The following is an 18,994-nucleotide window of genomic DNA, read 5'->3' as shown; positions in this document are numbered from 1 at the left end:
TGCCTGACACTATCAAGACACAACAAAGACACAGCTATCAGCTGCTATACTATATCCTTCTATCCGTTGTGCTTACACAGTGCATGGGCATGCATGTGCATCTCACGGGTGTGTGTGTATATGCACATGCCTACACGTCTGTGTGTTTAAGTACTTAAAGGGGATTATTTTGATCCTGCGCTCGGTGTGATAGGGAAATTACGCAATAGTTTCTATGTAATAGTGACGTATGAAACCCTCAACAGCTGCTGCGTGCGCACGCACACACACACGCACAAACACACACACACACGCACATAGTCAAATTAATCCTCAGCAAAGTTTTAATACAAATACCAATAAATATGTAAGATATGACAAGTACAATGCTTCTTCACACTTAAGGTGACATTTATGTGCTGTTTTCGAGTAGGTCATCTATCACCACTGACGACAGATACATTCAAGTTCATTATAATTAGATCTGTGGGTGATGATTTGTGATATGAAGACACAAGGAACACAATCGACAGTGCATAAGAGATATCACCGCAGGAAGTATGTCCCATCTACGTCTCTTTCACTAGCCTCCCTCCTTTCCTCCCGCTGTTTCTCTCCCTCTTTCCTGTCCTTAAGAGATCTTTCCTCATGTTGTAAAAGCCCCTCTCTCTTTGTTTCTGTTTCTCACTCACTCTCTCCATAACGCTCCTGTTTCTCCCACTTTTATGCTGCTCTGAAGTGGTGGAAAGAGAGAGGGAGAGAGAATTGCAGATAGTAGGAGAGGGAGGCATGCTGATAGATAAAAAGGGAGGGAGAGTATGTGGGGGAGGGTAGCACTGCAATCTCAGAGATAGCTGTGACGCACTATTACACACACAGACACACGCGCACACACAAGCACCTACACGCGCACACAAGCACCTACACGCACGCACATGCACACCCACGCGCACAGAGTGCTGTGGCATTCAGAGAACCAGGGTGTGGAACCAGGAAGGAAGCTGGACTGAAGATGTTTTGATTTGGTATGTGAGCAGACAGATAGTGAGACACAGGCATAATGTTAAAAGAGACTGAGATTAAGAAACAGCTTACAAACGGATTCCCTGAGTCAGATACATACACACACACAAACGCACATATACATATACACACACACAGTTTCCTGTCCCCTGCCTGTAACTGCGGGTGGAGACTGGTAGAAACAGGAAGGAAGTTCAATCTGAACTTCCTCCCACAGTAAGACACACCCCAACGACACAGCATGGCATGTTATCTTTCTGCCACACACACACACACACACACACACACACACACACACACACACACACACACACACACACACACACAGAGTTTCTTACCAATGGTGCGACGTAGCTCCTCACACTGGCTGATGTGCGGGAGTTTTAGCATCTCCTTCCATTTCTTACTGCGGCCATTCCTCTTCCCTCCTCCACCTGAGAGAGACAGAGCAAGTTGTAAAATCAGTGCATCAATCAAGTATCTATTTCCCCATCGCACTTGGAATCTTTAACCACATCCACCTGGTGGCATTTTTTTTTTTTTTTTTTTTTTTTTATACACAAGAACGTCAAGACGCCAAGTGTGTGCGCGTGTGTGTGCGCGAGCATGAACATGTTGACCTTGCAGTAACCACAGGCAGGGACAGCTGGTTCATCTCACCAATCGCCTCTATGCATCATGACAGAGCTTGTGGTGAAGAATGTTGTCAGCTTCAAAAGATCATCGGGCAAGCACACACTCACACACACTCACTCACTCTCACACACAAAAGTGGGCTCTTTCCCTGTAGCTCCGTCAAACATAACGTGCATGGGTTATCTCATACACACTGACACACACAGTGGTATTGGGCAGTCCAGGATCAGATGACCCTGATGTGAGGGGTGAACGACCCCTAAGCACAACCACGCTCCTCAGAGGCCCGGGGGTCACTCCATATATTTTACTGAAATGCACTTTCCAACAGCAGCAAGAGTGTGTGTGAGTGTATGTGAGTTTAGAGAAGTAGTCTGATCAGGGGTGAATTGAGGTATTTGCTGCCTGAGGCAGACAGAGTACTGAAGCTGAAGAAGTCAGCAGAGTATTCTGATGAGATGCTGCTTTGATTTGAACACTAGCACTTTTACACAAACAGAATACACACATTTATAGAGAAAGTGTGTGCTTGTGTGTGTTTCTGTATGTGCAGCCATAAACAGAATTAAAGATCATCATTTAACTGTTAAAAACACACCAAACATTTGTTGGTTACAACTTCTCAAATGTGATGATATGCTTAGTTTGCTTTTAATTCCTTTGGTATTTAGACTCTTTATCAGACAAAATAGGCTTTGTAAAACATGACTTTCAGCTCTGGTAATGTGAGATGTAAACTTAAAATGATTTTTTACTAAACGATAAACCCCAAAAACTGATCGTTTAATCCAACCACCGCTTATCCTTTGAGGGTCGCGGGAGGGCTGGAGCCAATCCCGGCTGACATTGGTCGAGAGGTAGGGTACATCCTGGACAGGTTGTCCATCTATCAAAGGGCTGACCGATTAATCAGTATTAAAAAAAAAAAAAAAAAAAGAATCTTTTGTGGGGTGTCCAGATAGGCGAATGGTTAAGGCGCATACCACATACTAACAATGTCCTCAGTTAAATGCTAACTGCTCACATCTATATATCCTTTTTTAGTATATAATTAGGTAGTTTACGTTTTTAGAACTCAATCTAAAACCAACATTTTTTAATTTAGGTGAATTAAGGTAACTGATGCAACATAAAATGTATGGCTGTGTATTGTTTGAAATGTTTCAAAACCAGCGCCTATCAGAATGGTGCCAACCATTAAACAAAAGTAAAATGCCTTGGCCACAGATAACCAAACATCACACTCAGCTTGTTTAAAGCAACTTTATGTAACTGAAGTCCTCTTCTTCACTGTTGATAAAAATCCAACAGCTCTTATTTCTTAAAAGGAGACACACACAAAGTGCCAATCAGCATTAATGTAAAACATCTAATGGAGCATTCAACTCTTACTGCCATGTAAGAAAATGTACATATGTCACTGGGCGATCACTTTTATCTACTTTGCTCTTTCCAATGACATTCTTTGAGAATTTCAACATGTTTTCTACAAAACCTGTGTCATAATTTAACAGACCAAGACAAATTTTCACAAAAGTTACATATTGTCTAGACCCAGAAAGCTGTAAAATCTTTACCAAAATAAAAGTCTAAAATTGTATAATTAAAATCAGACAGTCTGATCCAAGAATAGGCAAATAAGAATAATCAGGTGATTATCTTCTTTCTCCTCTTATGTAAATGTATTGCTCTGTTTATAATGATGTGTTACTTAACTCTGGCAATAATACATCATCCATATTCATGCCAATAAAGCTTATTTAATTTGAATATTGAAAGAAAAGTACAAATCTAAACAGGCTTTCAATCCCAAGCCCTGAAAAAAAATAAAAATAATAAAAATAATAATAATAATAATATATATATGTGTATATATGTATGTATGTAAATGCCAGTAGTATTTATTTCTATTATTTATTAATTTCCCATTGCAACATGTCTTCCTAGGTTTTTATCATTTTAAAAAAATTTGCGAGAGTGCAGTGCTCCATGGACGCACATCTGGTTTCAGAGTCAGCGGATTTAAACCCTCGACCCTCAGACATATTGCTGTTCGTCCAATCCATTGTATTCTATGTTTTAAAAGACTGAGTCAATAAACTAGACCCATTTCAAGTGAACCATACAAACTTACAGTTTAGGGACGACAGAGAGGGAAATCCTCTGCTTCCTAAGTTCACAAGGCACCAGCTGGCCTGGCAGTGTCATGCGACAGCTTCAGTACAAACACATACAGGGGTTCATCGTGTATAAACACCTGCAAAACAAGACCCCAATAACACACACAGGCATACTGTATGTACAGTGTGTGTGCTCTCTCCTCCACAGAAACATCCTCTTCTATTGCACTAAATCACTTTTTTTTTTTTTTTTTCCCTAAAACCAACCATACTTTTTAATCTTTACCTGTGCTGTCAAGTCATTTGGACATGCAATGGTAGAACGCATTCAAAAAAGGACAGCTACATGTTGATGTGTTAACAAAGCTCATACGATCCCACTGGTCTCATGCCATCAACGCTGACAGGCATGTTGTGGGGCTGCAGGGCATGTAGCTACACACACACGTGTGGATGTAGACATAAGCACGTGCACAGAAATGTACTCTCTTCGTTGCAGGAAAAGTTAAAAAAAAAGAAAAAAGAAAAGGAAGAGCAGCAAAGATTAATGTTGGAGTTAAATGTTGAATTGGCTATCCTACTCACTGTGTGATGATAGCCAGTTGCGCCAGACTGGTTATTTTGCAGTAGGAATCCTTTCGCACACTTGAGCCAAAAACAAAGTGATTGATGAATGCAATCAAACCAGCTCAACAAAGAGTACAAATTCTCAGAAATTAACTTCTTCCTTAACCCGGAGCTGATATTAAGAGAAAGAAATTTGAGTGTTTACACATGTAGCACCACTCAACGTTGGCATTGTCAATGCTTGTATACTGCGCAAAACATGACATGACATGAGGCTGAAATGTCACCTAAACTTGAGGTCAGATGGGAAAAAAAGGGAGGGAAGGATACAGGGAAGAAAAGAGGAAAATGACAAAACTGACGAAGATACTGACAAGAAAAAAAAAAAAGAGATTTTCATAGCAGTCTATGGAAGAGCATGTCTGTGGGTATGTGAGTCTGTGATCGTGTGAGAGTGAGCACATGCCTGTCAGAGCCAGCTGGGCCACCCCACCCTGTTTAATGTCACTCTGACGTCAAAGCCATGTGTGCAGGCCGTTAATGCAGACAGGATGGAGCAAGTATTTATTTAACTTTGGTTCTCCCCTCCGAGAGAACGGGGCCCTCCATAAACACCGACTTCAGAGCAGTTTCGCTCATTCATAGCCAAGCTACAGCCAGCGCTGAGATCATCGTGCCGGACCTCGGGTGCAGGTCTGCGCATGCGCGACAGTGACGAGATTCAAAAGTTGGAACATGTTGAGAAAGATTGATGTCAAAACATGAGACAGGCCGCTCGGCTATTAGGATGCACATTCCTTTCCTTAAAGGATTAATAGACAGCAGGGTCATCCTGGTCAGATGTTTAACATATTCCCAACAACGTCTCTGGTTTGAGTCACAGTGGCCAGCGTTGCCATACATCATCCGCTTCCCTATTTCCTCATGTTTTCTGTCACTTGCCACTGTCAACTGTCCAACAGAAGCAAAATGCTGCAGAAAAAGGCCGTAGAAAACTGCTAGACAGCTTTGGCCACGGATGAATGGATGACCCAACATAAAACAACTCTATGTGACCAAAGTCTTCCCTGTTGATAAAATTCTAACAGTCAGTCATTTCGTAAAGGAGACACAAAGTGCCAAGTGGCATCAATGCGAACTTTTTTTTTTTTTTTTTTTTTTTTTTAAACAATGTAACAAAGCTTCTGATCGTCACAAGACAATCACTTCCCATCACTTTTAACTATTTTGATGTACTATTTAAATGACATGGATGGATACACCACTAGCAGTGTCATTTATTTAGTGTCTGAGGCGTAATTTCGGAGGTGTTTTTCCTCCATTTTAAAGTGTGACCGATTACTCATATTTAAGAAATGGGAGACTGGGAAACAGAGGGAAAATACAAAAGAGAGAAAGAAAGAGAGAGAGAGAGAGAGAAGGAGTAAACAGTGTTTTCATGCAGCTTTCGCTTGCATGTTTCTGTCTGTCTGGAGTGAACTATGAGCGCATTAATGAATGTACTTTTATGGGTCTCTTCTGTCTCTGTCTCTGCTCCGTTTCCTCCCTTGTGATCAATTGCAGTTTTCACATGGTCTTAATGCGACTGCAGGCCAAACACAGTCCAATACCATCCCAAATATGCTCCTCTCCCTTTCTTCTCGCTTTCATCTTAAGTGGGAGAAGGAGCCAGACTGAAGGTCACACAGTAGACTGTGGCAGTATCATCTCAGAGTGAGGCCTCAACTCTGCATATCAGAGTTCATGCAGCTTCCACCAAGTCAGATTTCACATTTATAATTTCTTAATGCCAGTTTAAATAGAGTTCACAGCTTATTTCACATTCAAAAGTTAAAGTGGAAAAAATAATGTAGACTTTACAGAAGACATCACTGTGTGATGAATAAAATTATGACTCAAGCGTTCATATACCTAGACAGCATTTAAACTACTTTCAGTCTGTTGAATTTATGTCTGGAAACAAGCAAAGCTAGACTAGACCGATAAAATCAGCCAGGCCCATATGTTGGCAAATATTAGTTCATCACATATATATTGTATCAGCATATGTATCGGTTGGGAAGTCCTGTAAAAAGATACATTTCAAAACATGTTAATATTACATAGTTTGTTCATCAGAGAGCACTGACAAGTAAGTATATTATTGTTTTGACTGCAAACTATTAAGCAATTAATCGAGAAAAGAATTGGTAGATTATTCGATAAGGGAAATAATTAGTTACAGCCTTAAATTACTATTTAGTTATTTATCAGTAAAATACACTCTGTAATGAGAAAACAATGTATTGTTATACGGCAAATATGTGAATATATGAAGCGATTATTTGACAAAAAAAAAAAAAATACTTGGAAGGGGAAACAGCATCACTGGCAACATCTTCTGTTGTGATTCCCAGCTTTTTTCAGATGTTACCGAGAACACAGAGCTGCTGTCTTCACAACCCGTCTTTATTTTGCACCGCCATATGGGGGAAGCTGCTGAACACATGTCACATGCTTGCAAAAACACTCCGAATAACAGCCACAAGGCCCGAAAATCCAGCTCATCTGTGACAGTGACAGACCGACCATGGCAGCAAGCAGCCAGTATTTACATCTTTGTACAATATGCTCTGGGAAATTCGGCTACACACTTAAACAGAGTGCCTTAGAATGGGTAGAAGGTTTCATTCCCAGAAGCCTGACTTAAAAAGCGGCGTGGAGGTCAAAGATCAGTGTCGGTGTGCACTTAAAAACTTCCTCTGACCATTAAATGAAGAAAAGCCCCAGGAAAAAATAAAAATAAAAATAAAAAAGGAGTAAAGAAGAAAGGTAAAAAGCCAAGCATGCTGTTAAGTAACTCCACTACATTTTGGCACTAACAGCAATTTTTCTAACTTTCAAAACACTGATAACACTGTTTACCAAGATATTTTTGGCCGAGGTAATCGTGCACTGAATATTTGGTACCAGCCAATGCCTCGTCTGATTTGAACCCCACCATGCAGGAGCCACATAGGTGGAGCATCGGATAGGATGGCTGTGGTACTCTCCCAAAAACATTACTTAAATGGTAGGAAATGAGAGAGGGTCACACATAGTTTAGGCCCATTGTAATATGAGCTTGCACACGCACATAGGCACAATGGAGCCTGGCCATGAAAAATGAATGGCCTGTTGCTTTCCCAGTCGCTCTCTCATACAGTGCGTGATTGGCTGGAGTAGCCCCTGATAAGGAAAACATTAGCTGCAAGTATCTGTGTTGCCTATTCAAAGCAAAGGCCCAGTGTTTGCATAAGGCAATCCGTCTGTATACCCGCACTGAAAGACACACATCAGCTGAGAGAGAGGAAAGACAAAACGTGAGTGTCAGGCAGCACTGCTCTCCTCTAATCCTCACCTCTCTCACATGCCCCCTTCCCTTTTTCATCCACTCTGACTTCAGCTTCTTGTTCCCCTCCCCCATATAAACAGTTTTCTTCTCTTGCTATGCCATCGTTAATTCTTTATGGCCAGACTTCCCTCTCTCTCTCTCTCCATATGGCCCTGAGAGCAAAGGCGTGGATCACGTGCAAAAAAGTGAAACAACATTACAACATCAGAGTAAATTCCAGGACACGACAACAAACAAGCACGGCGGCAGGGAGGACGGTGGGTCTCACACGAGGTAGGACATCCAGTGTTTCACATGAGCAGAGAAGGCACGCACACACACACACACACACACACACACACACACACACACGCTCTTGTTCATTCCAGCAGCGTGCTGTGGTGTTTTGCAAGACCTTTCCTTCCTCTGGCCCATCTCGCTGTGTTCAAGATATTCCATTAAATCTAGCCGAGACGTGCTTGAAAACTGACCCTTGTTTTCACAATGTCTTGAGGGAGAAGGGGGAGGGAAAGACGGCGGGGGAACATGGTGAGACTAAATTTGAGCAAGACGCGCAGAGTTCTGAGTGTGCAAGAGCACAAACTGAAAGGTTAATCATCTATATGTTATCTACGGCTGTCTCTCAGATGAAGGGCCCACTGGTTAATTTCATGGCCACACTGAAAGAACAGGAACACAAAAAAGCAGCCTGTCCAGCACTGAGCCCTTGAGTGTGGAACACATAGCACATATTACAACTTGAAGATTATCTTCAAGACAACACCTACGTGCCATATTTGAAGGCAGGACTGACATTAAATTTAATCAAAGGCAGATGGCAAAATTGTGACTCTAGGAAGGATTTTAAAAAGGTAAACGGAAAAAACATGAGGGACCTTTGACATTTAATACACTTGCTACTGGACTTTGACTCTGCCCAACCTCTAAAAACTATTTTTAGAGAAACAAAATCTTTATTTGAAGTATAAGAACTTGTAAATACACTCAACCGTACAAAAAAAATCAGGCTGACAGCTGCCTTCTCATAGGAAGAACGCCCATTTCACATTCAATAAGGCAGCTGGAACAATGTCCCTATGATGTTCACAAAGTTTCCCAAAAAGTGCCTCTTTATGGTTAGACAGCTTGCCAAGAAATTGTGCTAACGAACATCCCAGTTGCCACCCGGCTACGCGTCGCTGCTAGTGCCATGCAGCGGGGCTGCGTACGCGACACAGTGAGTCTCATTCTCCACACGGCCCATTTGCGGGTGTCATAACTGTAAAATGAGTCCCACATCAAGGGACAGTCACAAAGCAAAGTGTTTTATGAGCCTCAGCTGGAAGAAACACCCCAGAGTGATGACAACTAGTGTCAGCCCGGCTATGGCCACAAAACTAATAAAGCTACGCTGGCTGACGTCACAGGAAAGCCCTCACAAATAGTCTGGAAGGACCTGCTAGCCTACAATTTGAGGCGTGGTGCAGAGGGGGCTGAGAGCACAGGGAGGTTAGTGGCACCAACATCAGAGGTACGGTACACTCTACCTCTGATGTACATCCACGTACATTTGTAACGCCATAATCAAAACTTGCAACTTGTAACGTGGAAATGAGTTATATAAGCAGGATTAAAGTTTCTTCAGAGGAATGTGAGCACTGGACTGTCCGCATTCCTTCCTTTTTATGAAGACAGTAGGAATGATGACAGAAGCACAGCAGAAAAAGATCGAGTGAAATCTGACTCCCAGGAAGAGGGGTAAGAGTAGTGAGACACCCTTTATGTCCAGTCACTCTTTACGTTTGACTATGGAAATAAAGTATGTGTGGAAATGTAAGATGTGGTCTAAAAGATGTTCATTTCCCTGGTGTTTGTATTGAATAACAACACTCAGCTGCACCACTGAATCTGTTCCTCTCTGCCCTTTGGACAGTTTCATTGCTTCTTAGCACCGATACATTACTCTTCCACACCTCGAAACTTCGGAACTGGGACCAAAGTCAGTGATGGCCGTAAAAATGACAGTTCACCTGTTCATTACACAGAAAAGCTGACCATTTTTATCAACTCAAAATTTTAAAAAATTAGATTGCATCCTATAAGACTTCCTCTGCACCAACTATATTTATAAGTCACAGCTGAATGTAACAAGTGAAGACCGACTCTCAAAGGGCATTTGTAGGCTAATTTAGTCAAAATCTAACTGAAATAACGGCAAAGGCAACAAACTCCAAATTTACTGATACCAGCTGACCGGATTTTGTCAGTAATGTTCAATTTAATTCAATTCCCCAGGTGCTAGAGCGCTGTCACCTAAAAGCTACAACACCCAGATCATCCTCTTGCCTTTGTGGTGCAGGACATCACTCAAAACAAAGCAGTGTACAACACAGTGAGCGCTAATGCTTTATTAGTTTAAAAGAATCCTCCAGCAGACCGTTAAATGCAGACATGTTTCACAGAAGCCCCAATGTCAAGTTGAAAAATACAGTTAAATTCTGCGTGTTCAACTTTTTTTTTTAAATTTTATAAATCAATTTATGTGGTTTGTCATCTCACAGGCTCAATCGGAAAGACAACTCGGAGCAGTTTCACAAAATCATTCCTGTCATGTACAGTCCACTGATATCTAATAACGTCAGAGCAGAAAAAGGCTGGATTTTTCTTGCAGAAATGTACAACTTCAGCACAGTTTTACTTGTTTACAGCATCCGCGGGGAGATTAGGATTAGCAACCGTTGACTTTTTGAGGTCTGCAAGGGGAAAATATGTCTCATATAAATTTTCCAGGGGCTATTCAGCACAGCTAGCTTCTAACTGAGATACAGCTGTATGTTAAGCTACAAGAAACATATCGGTTTGTATCTACAGTTGTTCCCCATTTAATATGAACCATCTTTATATGTGGAACTGATTTAAAAAAAAAAAAAAAAAAAAAGACCCTCCAAAATGTTCATTAAAGAGCTCTGACAAATAAACGTAAAGGAGGCAGGATATTTTACAGCTGAAGAGTAAACAGAATTTTTCTTAACGGACTACACACCACCATCTGCTCCGCTATGATAGGGAGCTCTGCAAACTCAGGTGCTGCAAAGTACTGTAAACAGTGGAGTCTGCAGGACAAACTATGATAACACTGTTTCTAAATGATCTCAAGTGCTTTTAACTGCATTATGCACTGCAGCTTTCCTTTAAATATCAGCCATTATATGCACCAGTACTTGTCAGAAATGTTTGGGTCAGATTCATTTATTATATATCATTTATAAGTAAATATTGAATATTGGTACTTAACTGTGAAAAGAGTTTAGACTCATAACTACTGATGAGATACCCCTGATGTTATGCTGAATGGGACAAGGCAGAAGCATGCTGCTACGATGAAAATAGCTCTGGTATGCTTGGCTGAGCTTTTACATCCACATAATCTGTGGGTTGCATCTCTGCATCAAAATATTCTCAGGGGAGCTTTAGCAATAACTTCCTTCAGCTGTAGGAGACTTTCACCTCATGCAGCTGTCTCCTTGTGCAGTCTGAGCAGCTTTAAGGCAAAGGAAAAAACTAAACATTGTAAACGGGCTGATTTTCCTTTCTACATTTGATTAACAAATGTAGGTGTGAAATTTACGTGATGCTGGGAGCAGTATTATCTGTAACCACTTCCCCTGACGTGTCATTTCAGCCCCGGCAGGCTGGGCACACCCTGTCATAACACTTCTCACACTGGCCACCCAACTTCACATCAACAAGTACACTGAAGTGATGAACACGTATAGGTTTTGAGCATCTTGTGAAGTGTTCCTAGACGCTAATGGGCGTGCAAGGATGACATTATTAGTCAAGTGTTAATTCTGAGATGGAGAGACCTGCATATCCACCGTGAAAACCTATGATTCTGTGTGCACAATGCATTTGTAGGAAGCATTAAGCCAGTAAATTGTCATTTCCCATCTCTGCAGCAGGGTCAGAGAGTTACAGAACAACTGGTTTAATGTCCTGCTCAAGGACACATCAGCAGGGCAAACTCTTGCTGACTCAGTGGCTTGGAACCAGCCCCCTTCAGCTGGAAAACCGCCTCCACGCAGCGCCCTGCTGCCTGCAGAGGCTTTGATGCCATGTAGCATGAAGGTGACCCACAAGAAACTCTCCGATAAAAAGGCCGCTGACCTCTGATGCACGGGAGCTGTTTTCTCTCTGGTTTTTGTGTGATCGAAGGTAGGGTTCGCTCCGCAGCTTGTGACACTACCGGCGCTGACAACTGTCAGTGTGACATACTTAAAAACACCCTGACAGCTACAAACGCCCACCGCTGGAAAGGTGATTTCAAATCAAATTAGTCCACTGTGCATCTTAAAAAGGGATACATTGGGAGCCATTAGCGGTTTTAATTCTTGTGATGATCAAGACAGCGAATGATATGGCAGAGAGAAATATGAGGTGAAAAAACACGGACTGTATACTCAACATGTATGACGTGGCGCAGCATTCTCCATGTTCCACCAACTAAATCAAAACTTGGTAAGACTGCAACTACTGTCTGTTTTCTTTATGGATGATTTTTTTTTTTTTTTTTTTAATATTGAAATCCACTCCCTAACTCCACATAATCTTAAAACCAACTGACAAACTTCACATGACTTCACATGCACTTGTAAAGCAAATGACAAAGGATGCAAATGATTAGTGACTTATCCAAATCCCAACCACTCTTCTTTTAAAAGAGAAACTGGTGTATCAACAACTGTTTCAGCACAAATCTTACCCTTAAAAGGTAAGTAGATGATGGTGATTTTAGGCCATATATTGAGAGATACCAGGCTCCTTCCACTCTCTGCATGGTTCACACAGGTTAATGTGTCACTGAGGGCCTTGTGGACCCTCTGGTGATAAAAAAAGACTAAGGACACTGACAGGTATTGAGCCTGTAGATCCGATCAGTGTACAATAACCTCACGGGGTGACACTCGTGATGCCATGCCATGCACCATTTAACGGCAGGTAAAGGAGAGCCCGATGCCACCTAAGGGGCGGCTGCGGCTATGAAATGGATTCACTGCTGCTGTGAATAATCCGTTTCACAGCAGCGTCGGCGTTTAGTCTTGAACTGAAACGCTGGCTGAATATGATGCAAACCGTAAGCAGGGAAGGGCCCCTCTGCGTACGCACACTGACCCCCGAGCCATGTACGCACTGTACCCTCTGAGACCAGAGACCCCGCTGCTGGTGTCCGGTCCGATCGGAAGAGGGGGGGAAAAAAAAAAAAAGAAACGAGTGGAAATCGTTGAGCAGTAATAGCACCCTGTTCCCCTCCTCTGGCTGCTGATACAGTGTTGCACACCCACCTTGCGCCCACTCACTGGCAACAAAGCAGCCTCCCTGCTCTGCCACCTCCTGGAAAACAGACGGACGCTCGCCTCTGTTCCACCTCCAGGTGAGCTGCTCCGTACACACCCGGGCGCTGTAGAGCCTGGGCCGCCGGGGTGCATGGCGGGCCGTCTTCCAGTGACCCCCCCCCCCCTCCCTCTGAATCTAAAAACCTCCAGGATAACATTTTTTCCTCCCGGCAGCTCCTAGTCAACAGCCGAACAGCAATGCAGTGGCATATTTCTGCGGCAGATAACGCCACACGTTCACTTTACCTTCCTAATCAGGCTTGAAACGCATCGAAACCCACAATGACAGGTAAGACGAGGCTGCACTCAAGTCACTGAGCCCCCAGTGCGCAGCTATATTTCGCTCGGCGCTCAATGCCGTGTAATGGGAATACCATTAAATATCCGTTATGTCCTCGTAAACTGTTAATATCCACTAAACCGCTGGTGCCTGTGTGAAAAAATTTGCTCGGCAGCCTCTAATGCAACGCTGCCATCTAAGCGCGATGCTGCAAACACTCCCTGCGTTGTTCATCTCCAGCCCGCTGGGCCTTGTGTTAACCTGCCCGGGGGGGACGTACGTGTGTGTGTGTGTGTGTGTGTGTGTGTGTGTGTGTGTGTGTGTGTGTGTGTGTGTGTGTGTGTGTGTGTGTGTGTTGTTCGCGGACAGGCAGCCGAATTCAACGGAATATGTCGGGTGTTTTTTGGCCTGGAGACGACGGCGCTGCGCAGGGATGGGAGACGGGGGAAAGCACGAATCCCGAGGAGGACTGCCGAAAGCTCGGGCTCGTCCATGACCATGTCGTTGAGGTAGGTTTAAAAAAAATAAAAAAAAAAAAAGAAGAAGAAAGAAAGAAAACACACACACACACACACACACACACACACACACACACACACACACATTGAATGTATTGTTTTTGTCATGGCGCACAGCTTACCTTCCCTTGCCTTCAGGAGAACCGTGTTGGCCACGATATTTTCAATCTCCATTGTCAGAATGTGAACCCCGAGCAGTCGCGATACATTTCACTCGGCGGAAAAAGACGGTTTCTCTGATCAAACGTGCCGACGGCGGTGGGGCTGCTGCACGCGCACAGGGCGAACGCGGCACTGGCGCATAGTAGGTCTCTAATAGTGGTCGTCGGTCCTGTCCATTGCAAGATGTTTTTATCAAAGCCTACATACGGAGCTGTACGATTACGACGGGGCTCGTTAGCATTCACAGCCTGCCTCCCTGCCCTCTCTGCCTGCCTTCCTTCCTGCTTCGGCTCCCTCCTCCTTCCTCTCCTCCTCCTCCTGCTCCTCCTCGCCCCTCCTCTGCACAACGAACCAGCGAGAGTAGGAGGGATCAATTTACAACCAGTGCAACCACACACACATTCACACACAAGTGCGTTCACACATACATGCGTGCGATTTCCTCGGCCCAGTCCCCCCCGAAATTACGGATGGTTTATGCCATTTATTGTGTGGCCGCTTTGGATTAAAAACGCGCTCTCTGCGTGGTTTTCTACAAGTTTCCCCTCGGGCATGATATTCTCCTCAACCACACATAATGTCAGAGCGAGAGCCTATTGGAAACATCTAGAAAGGAGAAATACTTCCCTCGTTTTAATCTACTTCAGGTGGCTTTTTATTCAAACGTGAGCGAGAGCACCGATAAGTAGACGTTTCCCCTCCGTCATTTTTTTTCTTCCATAGAGCTGTTTTCCTGCGCTGCTGGCTCGTGTATTGTCGGGAAAACACGGACGCCTTCGGCCGCAGAGGCCTGACACGGACCTCTTGTTGTGTGAACGGTGGCGCGAGGTTTTTGTTTTTTTTGGAAGTCGCTGCGCACGGAGAAAAGACGTAACACACACATTGGCTCAGCCGCTCCGGGCTCCCCGATCTGGCCCCGTGATCTACGGAAACCACGATGCTTTTTTGAGCTGGGCCGCGCGTCCGCGAACGGAGAAGCCGGGGAACCAGAGAACCCGGGATGTGTCGAGTTCGTGGGCGCGTGTTTTCTGAGCAGGGGGGGGGCATGAGGTTTCAAAAGTGTTAACAGGTGTGCCCGTTCAGATATGAAAGCAGTAATTGGCTGTAGTCTTTGTCCTCGCGGAGTCCTTTGGACATTAGCACCACCGTTACGTTCCTGAGAAACAGGATACTGGTTCGGGGCCAGATGCAACCAAGGTGTCCCCGAACACTGTCAGTGATTATTAAAGGAGACCCAATCCCAGTAATCCCAATACACTCTCTGTTTACTGTACGGTGCTTTCCTTTCAGAGGCACAGGTTTAGACTCTTGCTAGAGTCCGGAGGCATCAGTCCCGCCAATCAACCTGATCCTGAACACACCACTGTCCATGTCCGCCAGCACGTGCTTTTTTTTTTTTTTTTTTTTAAGTTGTCAGTGTGGGGTTGCCTGTCCGGAACAAAAAGAAAAAGCCCGATCTAGCCCGATCTGTCACATTTAGATTCAATGCTGCCATCCAGTGGTGCTAAGACATAAATACAGGAGGACGCTGCACGCAGTAGTCTAACAGAATACCATCATGTTAAAATAGCTTTTGAAAAAAGTATTCTTACATATAAGAAGACATATGTATATTCATATATTGCTGCTGAATGTGTCTTATTAGCACAGCCCGTTACATCTAGTTCTCAGGTCAGTCCTGTGTTGTGCACATGAAACTATAATGTATCCGCACCAACACACAGGGTCAGCTGGGATGCAGTACCGGAAGCACAAAAATATCTCCTTTTCATGCTGCTTTATACTTCTAGCCACAGCCGTTCAGATGGAAAGATTATACTTTTTCTGCCACTACAATAAGTTTACCGCTTTACTTACTAGATACTTTAATATTAAGAATTTACACTCAAAACGTATGCTGTTCTATAGATTAAAGTACCTAACAGTAAATACTGTAGAGCTGAAACAATTAGTCGATTGACTGAAATTTAATTGTTATGCAAAATGACAAACATTTCACAGTTTCAGCTTCTCAATGTGAGGATTTGCTGCTAATTTACATTTAAATTAAATTAAATTAAATTTCATTTTTAATTCTAATTTTGAGGGTTTGGACTATTGCTTGGACAAAACACGTATTGTGAAGGTGTCACTAAGGGCACTGGATAAATCGTAATGAATATTTCTCACAATTTGATATATTTTTTACAAACCAAACAAGCGACTGGCTACTAGAGAAAATGATGACAATAATAATGAGAATAATCATTACATTGCTTACACATTAATTCCTGAGTAATAAATAGGAAATTATATAACATGTAATATCGTATCACTAGATATACATGTACTATTTTTGTGCATTGAGAACTTTTACTTGGAATACTTTTAGTACATTTTCCTGGCCATTGTTGCATGTCATTCCCCATCTCTCCCTTCCTTCCTTTCCTGTCATCGCTCCACTGTCCATCCTTAGATAAAGGCACAAAATGCCCAGAGAAATAACTGTGTAATGAAAGCTCAGTTTACTCGTACACCCACTATATTTGTTGGGAAATAATGTCATTCTGATTTTTAGCGACCTTTTTTCATGACATGTACTGTAGACATCAGATAAAAATAAACAAGATGTACCTATACAATTGCTATGGGAGACTGTGTAGCGAAAACATCTAAAAAATAGATACCAGTTAGATGAGAAACAAACAAATAAGAACTGCTCAGTCAATAAGAGATCTAATTCATAACTCAATAGCTTTTAACATGTGATTGCTATTTTCAGTGAGTGACTGCTCTTCTTTATGCGAGAGGTATAACTCAACAACAAATTTAACTCAATGTTTCATCACCAAATCCATAATTTTCTCTCTGCTGTAATGCAGGCTGCAGTAAAGACACAAGGTGGTGCTGCTTTCATACAACTGTGAAACTAACTACAATATTTATCTTTGGTTTCAGTTGTTGGTGCTGGAATTTCTACAAAGTAATCAGAGTAAACAGTTAGATATCCCTAATATACATATTACTCATTTTGACCTCTACTTCTGCATGTGATATGTCCTCAGGCCTCAGTCCCCAATAACGTAGACATAAACCTTGAAAAAAAATTCCACCCTGAATGGAAATATACATGGAATTCACATTTTTACCACAGTGATCTGGGACAAGGTTGATTCACAGAGAGAGTCCGCCCTAAAGCTTGAAACAAGTGACTCAAAAAAAGTTTTCATACATATACATATATATACATATATATATATACATATATATATATATATACTTGATGTGATATTTTTATGATCTATGATTTATATGATCAGGCCCAACATGTTCTTAAACTTGAGGAGGTTCTTTGATCACAAAAACAAATGCCTGGTTAAGTTGTATTTTCTACTACCTTTTAATGTTTTTCAGTGTCTTTTCCAAACGTCTCCTTTCCTGTCACAATAAACCAGAGGATCCTACAATTTCTCATGACAAGGATCCACTAAAGAAAAACCCCATCACACCATTTCACAATCAATTTCATGAGATTTTTGTCAAAAGATTTTTTTTGTTAGGTACCACTGAGAATTACTAGAGAATTACAAAGGTGGGCACACTGTAGATGAGAGGGTAAGCGTGTGAAAGAATAGAATAAAAATCTACTTGAACCTTTCATTGAGCTAACTTCTTTTTTGGGTTTTTGTTATTATTATTATTATTTTTTTTTTAACAATCCAGCAAACTATGGTAGCCCTGTGTACAAGAACAACCAGGTCAGAATTAACATCTCTCTTACAACATTTCTCTCCTCCTACAAGATAAAAGTGTGGGAAAGCATGATATATTAATAAAAGTCTTCATACGCTCTGTCTTAGGTCTCTGCAAAGTTTGTATTAGTGCTGGATTCCAGCGTAGATTTACTGTATATGTACACAAAGACAAGACCTGCACATATTATCTGTAACAAGATATAAGGTTTCATATTGTTCAAAGAAATATAATATATAGAGGTCCACCAGCGAGTTATGGCTTGTGTAAGGCCGAGACAGCAGATCAGCAGATCACTCTTTTTCTCCAGTTTTGTAGAATTGGTCTCCTTGTTAGCAGCGCGGGGCCAAGCTTCCCTCAGTGCACCCATATGAGCTCCGGGAGGAGACAGTAGATCATACACCTCCATTTCTGCAATAAATGTCCCCCAAACCCCATACAGTTTGAGATGGGGATGAAAGAAATAAAGGCCGGATGCTAGTTTCTCCTGTTGTCTACCAGAGAGAGGAAAAGTCAAAGTCAAACTTCTGCACAAGTGAATTTAGGATGATGCGAAAATTTGAAACAGTACGAACGGTTGCAGAGGAGGAATGTACTTGTACTCACTTGCTTATTTCCATTTTATGCTACTTTATATTTGTAATCCACTATATTCCAGAGGGAAATATTTGACTCTCTACTCAACTATATTCATTTTGCAGCTATAGTGAATCTGCAGATTAAGATTTTACTTAAACAAATAATCAGTGTATAATTTTAAAAGCAGCTCTACAGTCCACCAATGATAACATTAAAATGTTGCCTACATATTAATGTGTCAATAGTAATAGTCCAATAATCAATGGTGGAATGTAACTAAGTACATTTACTCAAATACTGTACTCAAGTACAATTTTGAAATATGTGCACTTTATTTGGGTACAGTATTTCAATTTTATGGTACTTTACACTTTACTTTAAGAGAGAAAAAAATGTTCCTTTTCCTCCGCTACATTTATCTGACAGTTATAGTTTCCGGATCACCTTTCAGATCAAGTATTTATATGTATATGTATATGTAGCTTGATCAGCTCATAAAATAGGGTTTGTCATTGATTAAACTACCCAATAGTATATACAGTTGTTAAAATTTGCTCTACCTCGACATCATAAAAATCCTGCTTACATGTAAACAGCAATGATACTCCACATATATACTGTGACTGGACCTTTTTACATAAAGAGTACTTTTA

The 18,994-nt window shown here is 42.0% G+C and overlaps 1 protein-coding gene and 1 long non-coding RNA gene across 4 annotated transcripts in view; one reads left to right on the top strand and one right to left on the bottom strand.

Moving 5' to 3' along the window:
* grk4 (G protein-coupled receptor kinase 4) overlaps positions 1-15,048 on the bottom strand; it is a 43,381-nt gene extending 28,333 nt beyond the window's left edge. For 2 of the 3 annotated variants that reach the window (XM_040146944.1, XM_040146945.1), the window contains exons 1-2: positions 13,991-14,643; positions 1,341-1,436 (exon numbers count right to left, since the gene is read on the bottom strand). In XM_040146944.1, the coding sequence (XP_040002878.1) occupies positions 1,341-1,436; positions 13,991-14,042 (148 nt within the window). In that variant the 5' untranslated portion in view covers positions 14,043-14,643. The other variant, XM_040146946.1, reaches the window with a different exon arrangement.
* Positions 13,245-17,667, top strand: LOC120800681. The gene is made up of 3 exons (XR_005709004.1): positions 13,245-13,359; positions 13,720-13,859; positions 17,424-17,667. It is a non-coding gene; the product is annotated as an uncharacterized LOC120800681 (long non-coding RNA).
* Positions 17,668-18,994: the final 1,327 nt, after the last annotated feature.

Source organism: Xiphias gladius, chromosome 15 (genome assembly GCF_016859285.1).
Source record: "Xiphias gladius isolate SHS-SW01 ecotype Sanya breed wild chromosome 15, ASM1685928v1, whole genome shotgun sequence".
NCBI classification, from domain to species: domain Eukaryota; kingdom Metazoa; phylum Chordata; class Actinopteri; order Istiophoriformes; family Xiphiidae; genus Xiphias; species Xiphias gladius.
Note: the sequence above shows the minus strand (reverse complement) of the source record. Positions and strands in the feature narration are given on the sequence as shown.